The sequence below is a fragment of the Moschus berezovskii genome, chromosome X (genome assembly GCF_049115385.1).
Source record: "Moschus berezovskii isolate FMDL1 chromosome X, NW_MosBer_1.0, whole genome shotgun sequence".
Taxonomy (NCBI): domain Eukaryota; kingdom Metazoa; phylum Chordata; class Mammalia; order Artiodactyla; family Moschidae; genus Moschus; species Moschus berezovskii.
The window spans coordinates 14,407,668-14,419,349 of record NC_142488.1 but is presented as its reverse complement, the minus strand read 5'-3'; the positions used below and the strand labels follow the sequence as shown (position 1 = coordinate 14,419,349).

The 11,682-nt window shown below is 40.4% G+C and overlaps 1 protein-coding gene across 5 annotated transcripts in view; it reads left to right on the top strand.

Annotated features, from left to right (window-relative positions):
* The window catches only part of ASB11 (ankyrin repeat and SOCS box containing 11), a 30,992-nt gene that overhangs the window by 2,706 nt on the left and 16,604 nt on the right, over window positions 1-11,682 (top strand). For 2 of the 5 annotated variants that reach the window (XM_055438178.2, XM_055438177.2), the window contains exons 2-4: window positions 1,449-1,525; window positions 2,472-2,577; window positions 11,018-11,097. In XM_055438178.2, coding sequence (XP_055294153.2) covers window positions 1,484-1,525; window positions 2,472-2,577; window positions 11,018-11,097 — 228 coding nt within the window. In that variant the 5' untranslated portion in view covers window positions 1,449-1,483. Of the gene's footprint in view, window positions 1-1,448; window positions 1,526-1,611; window positions 2,578-3,473; window positions 3,693-7,100; window positions 7,867-11,017; window positions 11,098-11,682 lie in introns of those variants that run through there. The other 3 variants (XM_055438179.2, XM_055438176.2, XM_055438180.2) reach the window with 3 other exon arrangements.

The following is an 11,682-nucleotide window of genomic DNA, read 5'->3' as shown; positions in this document are numbered from 1 at the left end:
TTGGGGTGTCGCTCCAGGACCTTGCTTCAGATGTGTAAGATTCCCCCATCTATTAAACCATTGATGTCTCAATCACTGACTCTGGGTTCTTCGATCTTGAGGCTGGTCAGGTACAGGGCTTGGTGGGCCTATGGGGTGCGGCCCAGTGCCCAGCTTCTCCCACCTCCTTTGTTGGAAACAGTTCCCTACATTGATGTTCTTTTTTTTTTTTTAATATTTATTTACATAGTTATTTGACTGCTCCAGGTCTTAGCCATGTGGGATCTAGTTTGCTGACCAGGGATCAGACCTGGGCCCCTTGCACTGGGAACTCAGAATCTTAGCCAGTGGACCAGCAAGAAAGTCTCCAGTGATATGTTCTAATTTATATTACACCAAAACTTACTTTCAGCTCAGTCACGATATAGTAGGTCTGTGTTTAGTTTCACAAAGGTTTTTTACAGGCCTTTTTATCCTTCTCTGGATTCCCCAAAGATGTTAAATTGTATTATCCTGTGCTGGATTTTTAAAATATGAAATTTTGAAAATCAAAGCTCTACAGTAGATTTTGATTGGTATTCAACAATCCTTTGGGGAGTTGATTTTCCGTTATCCTTTACACTTGGCTGTGGCTCATTTATTCTCAGTGGGATGTGGCGGTGGTGATTTTGCCCCCTGGGGGACATCTGGCAATGCCTGGAGACATTTCTGGTTGTTCCAGCTGGATAAGAGTGGGGCATTGGCATCGCACACCAAAGAATTATCTGGTCCAAAATGTCAGTAGTGCTGAGGCTGAGAAACCCTGATGCTCTAGATGCTTTTGCCTTCTTTACAAGATACAGTGAGTTAACTCATCATTTCAGTAGCCTTTTACGCCCATCTCAAACGTACTGCTCAAATATAGTAAAGATAATCTCTTAAATAGTATAAAAGTTGAGCTTCTCATGACCAGCTTTTCTGGTATGTAAAATGAAAAGTACAGTCATGTTTTAGATGAAAAAATTAAGTTCAAAACAAGATCGAATAATGTTACGTATTACTAGATACATCACTGGGCCAACATGGGTAAATGATCGCTTTCTTCCAGAACAATTGGAGAAAGAAACATGAAAAGAACTAAAATGCTTGTGTTTATGTATTCTAATAGCTTGGCCAGGTAATCTAAGCTTGGTAAAGAAAACCTTGTATGTTAGTATCTGTCCTTGCAGATGGAAACCACACAAGTTCACACAAGTTTGTGATGGTGTGGAGATGCTACACTGAAATGGATATGTTATATATTGTGCCTTGGGGTTGATTGTCATGTCTTACTCTTTCACAGAGTATAGGAAGATAGTTCTTACATAGGGAGTCATTCTAATTTGTCCGAGTGCTAGGAGAAACTCCCATAGTTTTGCATCAAGCATTTATTAAATAAGGTTGATTTAGTTGTCTCCTATAATTTTATTTGGGTTTGTCTTTTCCAATAGGTTGTAGAAATTTAGAAAATCTAATATAGCCAAGAATGAAAGAGGAGACTTCGAGTTTCTGCATCTGTTTTTCCCAGGTGAGGTATATTAAACAAATCAACTTTACTTGTATTGGCCAGCTGATGCATGTTGAAGAGTTAGGGTTACAGGAGAATATTGTCCAGCGAGGGAAGATACTGATTGATAGAATCTTTGGATACCTCACCCGGAGATAGGGCTCATCCTTTTCATTATAAGTCCTCCGTGATTGACTATAGCCCACATTTTCGAGAAAGAAGCACCAGCTTTCCTGATGATAAGAAGTAAAGATCAGAAATGTTACTGGGGGCTTTGTCATGGATGAAGCTATTACAGCAAGTGGTCTGACGCTTCCAGTCTGGAGAGGCATCCAAGCTGGGCCTTTTATTAAATACTGTCTTAGAGTAAGTAGCCTTTCATAACTGGTCATAGTTTAGATTGGGGCTTTATAGCTTCAGAATGAAGAGAATATGGAAGCGTTCCAGGGGCTGGTACTTCCCACCAAAAGCACAGACTGTAATATTAATACTTCTTTTTTATGAACTTCAAATAACTTGCTTCATCCCCATGGGATCTGAGAGGCTTGTTCTATCTTTCCAATCCTGCCTTTCAATAGAACGTAGTAAAAACTGGAATTGAGGGGTAAAATCATTTTGGACTTGAATCCTGTTTGTTAAACAACACTGAGAAATGTAGGTCTAGAACTATTGGGTGTTTCTGGCTCGAAGGAAATTTCTTTCGTTCATTTAACATTGCCATGAGTGTCAGTGTATGCAGTCGCCAAATCACAGTTAGCTTAGAATCTACAAACTCAGTTCTCCGTAACAGGAGCACGGAGAGCTAGAAGGTTTAAAATAGATGTCATATGATGCCAATTATAACTCGGTGAAATTTTGCAGTCCCGAGAACCTATACAGAGTGTAAGCCAAAATGGAGGACGGTTCTGTTTCCTATGGCTTCAAAAACATTTTCATTACAATGTTTGCTACTTTTTTTTTCTTCAAGCTTTTAATTAAAGTGTTCTTGGCGCTCCTAACCCATTTCTATATCGTCAAAGGAAATAGAAAAGAAGCGGCTAGGATAGCAGAAGAGATCTTTGGTGAAATTTCAGGTAAAAAATACATGACTTTGTTCCCAATACTTTAAAAGAAACCTCCTAGATAATTCATATGAGTAGTATTTCTAGAAGACAAATTTTATTTATACTTTGGCTTTGAGTATTTTATTTATACTTTGGGTTATTTTAAAAAAATTATTATTTAAAGTAGCAAAGGGTGTTGACTGCACCAATTTGTGAAAGATTTTCAGCTTTTCTGCAAATTAGTAGTTTGATTAGCAGTTACTATTTAAGAAGTAAATAGAATAGTGGCTTTCTAAGAGTATTTTGAGAAACCTCATTTCTACTAACAGCAAAATTACTTTATAGGATTATTTTCTTAAATATTTTAATCAAATGTTAACAATACATTCTTTTTTTTTTTAGATTTTTTTTTAAAATTTGATTTTATTTTTAACAATACATTCTAACAAAATTTTCCCCAGGAAATGGACTGACCAGTAAATTTGATTTAAAGCAGCCATAGGTATGCTCTCATATATATATATATATGCACTGTCATTTGCAATTTGAATTGCTTAACCACTTGTCACTGTCAGGGGAAACCCCTTCACTGAATCCATTTATACCCAACACGGTGCAAAGCACAACAAACATTACAATACGAAATGCCAACCTTTGGGCAAAACATTTTAAAGTCTTATGCTTTGCAGAATTTAGTCTGTATTTCTTTCAAGAAGTGATGCACCTTAATTGTAGGGAGATGCTGCAAAAGTAAATGAATCAGATATTGTTACTGCTATGACTGCCACTTGATAAGAGGAGGATTTATTCATAAACAGTTCCTTATTTCGCTATGTATTTTTAGTGTTCGTAGGGGTTCCAGGGTTACCTCATTCTTTATCTAGTATCCATTTCATCTTGCATCCTGGATTCTCTTTTCAAAATAGACTTAACGTTGTGTGATTCCAATACACTAGACAACTTTAAGGACGCTAGGGAACAGCAGCCCTGTCCAAAGAGATAAGACCTCCAAAAACAAAGCCTCAGAATGCTTCAGTTAACGGGTGAAAATGAGAAGAATCTCGAAGTTTCAGAAAGTGTCAGAAGCCTTGGAGTGTGGAAAGAGATTTCTTTTGGGGATTATATTTGTCATACATTTCAGGGAGGTATGTTGCTTTGACTTGGTTTTTTTAAAAAAAAAAAAACACCTAAAAGTAACTTTAATTTCAAGTTAAGCATAATCTGAAAAGCTATTTTCTAATTTAATTTGTAAATCAAGTCAGGGGCTGTCTAAAGGTTTCCATCGCACAGTTTTGATGTTCTCATAGATACATCATCCTCACAGTTGAAATTCGGTAAAGCCGGACAGTCAATATCAGCAAGAGCGTGTTGAAAACATTTTTTCTTGGTGCTCGTGTGCATTATTTCTGCCTTTGTGGTCCTCAGTGAAGTACTCTCTTAAGAAAGGTTTATCGTAATCAAAACCTGGAGCAGTAATACAATTTTCAGAAATAGAACTCACTTATTTTTTAGCTCAAATTTCTTTACTTGTTGAAGCTCCTAGGATAATATTCATTTAATTTGCAAGTGGCATGGTGTTAACAAAAGTCAGAAACATGCTTTTTGATGATCACTAACAAGAAACAATGGATTGAATAGTGCCTGGTAATTTTGCAGTTTAATTTCCTTCCTTTATACATACATATATATGTGTGTGAGGGTGGTGCATTTACTTCTACACATTGCACACATATAGTATATCCAGATTTGGTAAATAAGGCCTTTTATAATGATGTAGGTGGTAATATGTGAGAAACAGTGGTTTTTACATGATTCCAACAGTTTTTTTTTTGCTTTGGACGCTGTTAATAGTCAGATACTATATATATTTAAAACTAGACATTTTAAAAAGCAAGAACAAAATTTTGTCAGAGTGTTTAACTCATACCAGAAATTGACTTTGCTGCTCATTGGTCAGACAAATGTTTGTTGGGAAAATATGTGACATTTAATCAGTAAGTCAGCTAATTGACTTACTAAAATCTCAGCCCAAGGTTGCCTTTCTTGACTCCAAGAGCGTATTCTGTTCCTGTAAATTATCGTCAGGGCTATCAAAAACAAGGAGAGGCAGTGAAAAACATCAGCCAGGACAGTGTTGAGCCTGCCAGAGATCCTAGCACTTTCAGATTCTGTGCCTAGCATCACATCCCTCATTTATTGTCAGTTTTTGGCTGTAAAATTTTTTGTAAGGTTTTTTTTTTTTAATATTCTGGAGTACATGATTCGATACTTTCTTTGTGGTTTAAACTATTCCATTGTAAATAAGTATCAGAATTGAGTTCAGCTGTGGGGTTGGCTGGCGGTTTTTAGTTTTTTCAGGCTTCTTTGTGTAATTTGTCAATAATAGATACATATTTTGGAGTTCGAAACATTGTTATTGACCCTTGATATTCTCATATCTCCAGCACTGGATGCCTCACCGGCCCCATCTTCAGCCCACAGATGTTTCTCTAGACAACATTCTCTCGCCTGAGGGACGTGTATGATTTTTCAACCTTTGCTAATTTGGCCAGAACTGAAGCTCTATATTTAGTACAGTAACTTGGTCATCAAACTTGATAAAAAATAAAGTGTAGATTCAGGTTGATAATTTGTTATTCACAACCCTTGGGCCAGACATGTTTCCGGATTCGGGCGTTCGGGGGATTCTGAAAAGGATTATGCAGTGTGTATACTGGATATTACTACAGCATTCCCAGCAGAGCCTGGAGCTGCCTCCTGCAGTCAAAGGTTTCAATATTGCTATAGTGAAAGTATCAATATTCACACTAAGCGAAAATACAAATTAAAAATAATCGGTTGTTAAACCTGAGTCATGACCGTGTTTTGCTGCCAAAGGATCTTGGATACAACTGGGGAAAGACTTGGTTTTCAGAATTTGGGGAATTTTACAGTTGCAGATAAGAGATAGTGGAATTACACCCTTGGAAAAAAGAATTCTCTTCTAAGTGTTTTGCCTAACATCAGTTGTCCTTCTTGTTTTTCTAAATTCAAAGGACTGACTGACCTTGATTTGATGGCCACGCCTCTGCCTGACTCATCACCCTGACTCCTTTTTCCTGTCCTTCCCGCGTCACTGGTTGTTTTCCTGCCTTCAGTCCATTCTTGCCCTGCCCTCCACCTCATCTTGTTCAGTGTTGGTGCTTGTCTCTGCAAGCCTCGGCCCACCCATCCTCTGAGTGGTTATGTATCACAGTGCCTGCTGGCTCTCCCACGTTGGGACTGATAGTCCTTGGCAGGGCTCTGCCACCCGACCTGTCATCTGCTCAACTCTCTTGACTCCTAATGGGTTCAAAGGAAGCTTCTTTCTGACTCACTACAGAACAATGTTCATTGATAGTAGTTCATCTCTTGACCAGAGCTGAGTGTTCCAGAGAGTGTGCATTTTAACTCAGTTGTATTATATTTTTGTTAACGGGGGGCATTTCTTATGTCTTTTCCAGTTACCTTTGTTTTCTTTATAATTTAATTCTATTAGGTTCTTATCTGTATTTTGATCCACATCCAAGATTCTTTTGAAATTTTCTTTTTTTGGTAAATGCTGTTGGAGAAGATATTCCTTCATATGATTTTGGAACTTGAATAGAAAGAATAAAATATTGCTCCATGGGCACTAGAGATGATAACCAGTCAGGCAATTTTTTTTTTTTAATAAACCAGTCATCTCAAATACTTGTTGAAATTAGGAAGGGTAAAATTGCAAAAATTTAATAATTGATTTTTATCTTGAATACCTGGAACTTGGACAACCGTATTCCATCTGAACCCATTTTGTTCTTGAAATCTATGGTTTTGGACATTGTCATTAAATTGTTATTCCAAGAGCCTGAGAAGCAGAGATATAAATCACACTCTGAGAAAAAGTCAAAGGGGGGAATGAAAAAGTACTTGAACATTTTCCATACACCTCATCAGGAACAAGTAAACATATTGGTAAAGTAAACTTATCTTCAAAATGTGCCCACGGCCCTGTGACACAGGAAGCTTGCCAAATAACTAAAAATAGACTGCCTCAGAAGCGAAGGGCTGATTCCTACTTCAGCATTCATTTATTTGGAGAGCTTAGATGCATATTTCCTGAAAGGAATGGAAAAACTCTCTAGCTGCCAAATAACTTCTATCCTCAATTTCTCACAATTAGCTCCAATTTGCAAAACAAGAATGATAAGAGCAAGAGACTGTGTTGGGAATCAGAATAGAAAAACAGAAGAGCCCACCATAGCAGAGTTTCTGGAAAAGGGTTTTTTGTGAATACCCTTCAAGGTCCTTTGAAGCAAGTGATGGGAAACAGTGACTGGAAAGGTGACTTCCCTGAGACTGGCTTTATTTCCAGTTGGGAAACCGAAATGACTTCCACACTGAAGGCAATCTGCTTGATTTATTTCATATGATTTACAGAGAGAAGAGGCATACAGCAATGCGTTCCCCACGAGTCAATCTGCCAGAAGGATGAGCAGGGTGGAAAAAGCACTAGCTTTTAAAACCAGATGAGGGTGTGTGCTCAATTCTTAAAACCTTGAATTTCAGTCCTGTTTCTGCCACTTAACCAGAAATAAGATCTGAAGTGGGGCAAAGGGGTTTTTTTGTACATTTGGACTGTTCCCTCCTGTCTTGAGAGCCTAGGGATGGAGTGTCCAGGAGGAAGCAAGTTTAGATCAGTTGGAGCCGGAAGTCTGTTTAGGCAGGTGACTCACCGAAGTGCCCCTGTGCTCCTCAGCTGGGAGTAAGAGAACTGGAGAGTGGTGAGCAGACAAGCCCAGGATCACTATTCTCTTTCCTCCAAGGATCACAAGGTGGCCTGCAGGCTTGCCTCGGCCTCGCCAGCCTAGGGGGGGCAGTGCGGGCATCGGAGGATACAGCATGGATGGGGGACAGGAGGAGAGGTGGCCAAGGCCAGTATGTAGGGCAGGGGCCTAGGAGGGAGCCCCAGTGCGGAGAGCTAGCATGGGAACCAGGAGCGAGACCCGTCATTGAGGCCCAGTGGGCAAGACTGGCCACCTTCCAGGCCCCTGGGGAGGTGGGTCCCCATCCTCCTTGCCTCTCCCCACGGGACCAGAGGAGCTGGCATGTCAAGAAGGAAGTGGGGACCTGTGTGAGAACGTGTTGCCCTTCTTGGGCGGAGAGACGGCCACCTCTTGTCGAGTGTGGGCAGAGGAGTGGGGATGACAGTTTAAATCAGGCTGAGCGGTAGACGGGCGGCTCTGAAATTGCTTTCTTACAGTAGGATATCAATACAGATAAGCGCACACACCATGGTGCTATTGACTCCAAACTCCCCAGGTGAGTCTGGCCCCTTTTGTGCTTTGTGGAGATGGACTCATGTGGCACATCCTCTTCTGTGTCTGGCTGCTTCAGCGTGACGTTTTGAGAGATGGTCCAGCCTGTGTGTATGGTGTGGGTCTTAGGGCCTGATGAGTAAGAGAAAGTTACTAGAAATAGGATGAAATCATGGTTAAGATGCCTGCTTCCTAGCAGGAAAGGGGACATCAAAGTCTGCTTGGAGGCAGGTTTCAGATAAGGCCATTTCATGTTGTTGTTCTAAGTTAATATTGCTGGAATTATTCTCATAATAGCAAGTTGCCATTTAAATCTTCGTTTTAAGCAAATACTTAAGAGTGCCTTCAGGTGACTCGGGTTGACTGGTTATTGTTAGGATACAAGAATAATCAAGCCACGGCTGTGGGTTTGCTTTTTACATTGGCCAGGGCACTGAGTTGCCATCCATAGGGGAAGACCACCCTGCCAACCCCAGTGCTTGTCCATCTCCGAGTGCAGTGAGGTGAGGGCGACATATCTTATATTGAATGAGATGGAGATGTAGTCAAGAAAAACCAAGGCTGACTCTTGAGGATTCTTTGCATACATTATCTCATTCCCAGCTTATGCAAATGATCAGTGTCCAAAGAGATTTAAAAATCCACTCATCAGCTTAACTGACTCAAGAACAAGCGGAGATAAAAACATATTTTCAGGTTAAATTTTTGGTCTATTTTTCTTATTAGGAAAAGCATTCTACATATCAGGAATATGCAGTTCACCAGTGCTTAGATAGATGAGATATAAATAGATACACTTTTTATTTTGGAACTAAAGTGGTACAAAGAATTCCCACTTCTCTTTGTCCAGCCTACATTCACATTTACCCAACTGTCCCATTAATAATCCTTGATATAGTTATATATCTGTAGAGAAATAGAGAACCAGGTGGGTCACCAGATCCCACATTCAGCCCATAGATATTTCTGTAAGCACTATCTTCATATATTGAAAATCACGTTTTCATACCAGTTGCTCTAATTGCTCCAATTTCAATACTACCTTATAGAGCCCATTCTAGCGAAAGGATCCAGTGCAGGCACCCACATTGTCTTTAGATGTTGTGTCCCATCAGCCTCCTTCAGTCTGGTTACCGGCCAATTATTTTTGAGAATGTCCCTCAGTTTGAGTTGGTTCTTGGTGTCCTCATAATTAGATACAGGCTATGCATTTTGAGTAGGAATGTTCCAAGCGACGCTATGTTCTTTTCACTGTGTTCCCTCCTGTAGTACATGACGTGGCTTGTCGCATTCCCTCAGATGGCACACTGGCAGTTGGTTCCATCACTTCTCAGGTTAACTTTGATCCCCCCAGGCAAGGTGGTGCCTACAGTTTTGTTCAGCTGTACACCTACCCTTGTTCCCTTGATAACTATATAATTATTCTGTGGGGAGAACATTTGAGGCCGATTTTATGATTTCTCCTACGTGTCTTAAGTTGGTGTTCTACTATGAGGAAGAGCTTCCTCTTCTCTCTATTAATATATTTTTATCAGTGAAGCCTTAGAGACTCCCATTTTTGCTTGGGTATAATCATGATTTATTTTCATGCTTAAATCGTCCTGTATTGGCCAGTGGAATCCCCTTCAAGGCACCTTCTGTACCTTTTGACATTCCCAGTCATTCATTGAGCACTTACTTTCTGACAAGATATTTGTAGCCCATCTTATATTTTTCCTGGCTTAGCCTTGGAATCAGCCATTTCTCCAAGGAGTCCTGGTTAGGTTTCCTCACAACACAGACAGTGCTAATCTGTCTGTCTGTCGAGATAGGTCTGTGTCTATCTATAGGTATAGATATATTGATATATCTGTAGAGAAATAGAGAACCAGATGGGTCACCAGATCCCACATTCAGCCCATAGATATTTCTGTAAGCACTGTCTTTTCATACATTGAAAATCACATTTTCATACCAACTGCTCTAATTGCTCCAATTTCAATACAACCCTGTAGAGCCCATTCTAGCTTTTTCCCTTTTCATAACCCAAAGGGTTAGAGAAAAATCTGGTGGGATTTTTTTTGTTGTTAAGGTTGCAGATATGGGAAAGTCTTGAGTTCTTAGCACCATCAGGATCACCTGGAAAAGGATGATAAGGTAGACTCTTTGTGTTAAATGCAAACTGCATGACATGCTCGACAATGTACCAAGAAAACAGTTATTTGAACAAAGGCCAAATTTTGAAAACTGGTATAGGTTTTCTTCCAAAACAAATGATTGCCTTTGGCATGTTTCATAGAAGGTTGCTTCTCAAATGCACATTTAAGCAGGTTAGTCTTGTTTCTTGACAAGCAATTACAAGAAAAATATATTTGTAAGGCAGTTCTGAGGTTGTTTCTCAGAGCCCTACCCTACTGTATGTACTTATTAATCATACATTTTCTTGAGCACCTAACATTGTGGATGTACTTTATCAGCCTACTTAGAGACCAAAAAAACCTGCTAAATACTAGATTACTGTTCCCCCACTTTACAGATCAGGAAATTGAGTTTCAAATGATTTTTGTAACTTGTGCAATTTGCCAGAGATAGTGGTTGAGGCAGGACTTGAACCTAGGCAGTGAAGCTCCACTGGCCCCATGCTTATCCATCACATTCAAACTGCCCACCATAAACTTTAGGAGAATTATGTCATCTGAACAACAATATTCTGCATAATGATAACAGATTGGCTTCATTACCAAAAGGAAAGAATTATCTAGGGGATTTCAAACAAAACCATTTTCTCTGATCCTTTAAGATTATCCTTTCTGGCATATAGGATATTGAGTCTTAGGGTAGAGGTGAAGGCAGGGTGGGAGGCAGGGGCAGAAAGAAAGTGGGAAAGTTCATGAACCAGCTTTGCCCTTCATTTTGCCTATTCGGAGTTGGATTCAGTCACTGGGCAGTATTTATTTGAATGAAGTGTATTCCTTACGAAAACTGTCCCCAAAGCCAGAGAGATGGTCTGTGCTCCCTGTCCACGCACAGCACCACACCCCTGTGTCACCTGAGAGTGACTGACCGGAACACCTGATACAGGTGCCAGCTCCCCACCTCTTCCCTCAGACCTCCTTTCCTCATGGTAGGAGGAAGAGTACTCCTGATCTTGACTCTGAGCTTGATGTGTATTTCAGATTGCTGGGCCGATCGGTCTCCACTTCATGAAGCGGCAGCTCAGGGGCGCCTACTGGCCCTGAAAACTTTAATTGCACAAGTAAGTAAATGAAAGACTCGGTCCTTTGTGCTTGTGCTATAATCAGGCATTATTCTTAATCAGCTTTAAAGGTAGCAGGGATCTTGCTGGCCCCACCTGGGTCCCAGCATGACCATTCTAGATGGATGTATTCTCTCCCAACTCACTGTTCCTCCTGCCTCTCCTTTCTTGGGGAACTGGCTGATTTTCTGCTCATTTCCATCCTTCCCCTTCTGGGTCTTTCTTTGCATTATAGAACGTTTCCCCAAGAGGCTCATGGAGGATCCTCTCAAACTTATGTTGCACTGACTCACCTTACTCTCTCCCATTGTGCCTTAATAATAGCAGCCTTGAAGTTGCATTTATCAGCTATTGCTCTGCAACAAAGTATCTTGAATCATAGTGGCTGAAAAGGACAAAGATTAGATTCTCATGGTGTCTAGAAGACCAAGGAGCAGCTTAGCTGGGTGGTTCTGGCTCCAAGTCTCTTGGCTCCAAATCTCTTAGAGCCAGAACCAAGGTGGTTCAGGCTGCAGAGTGTCAGCCAGGGCTGCAGTCATCTCACAGCTTGACCAGGGGAAGGATCTGGTTCTAACCTCACTTATG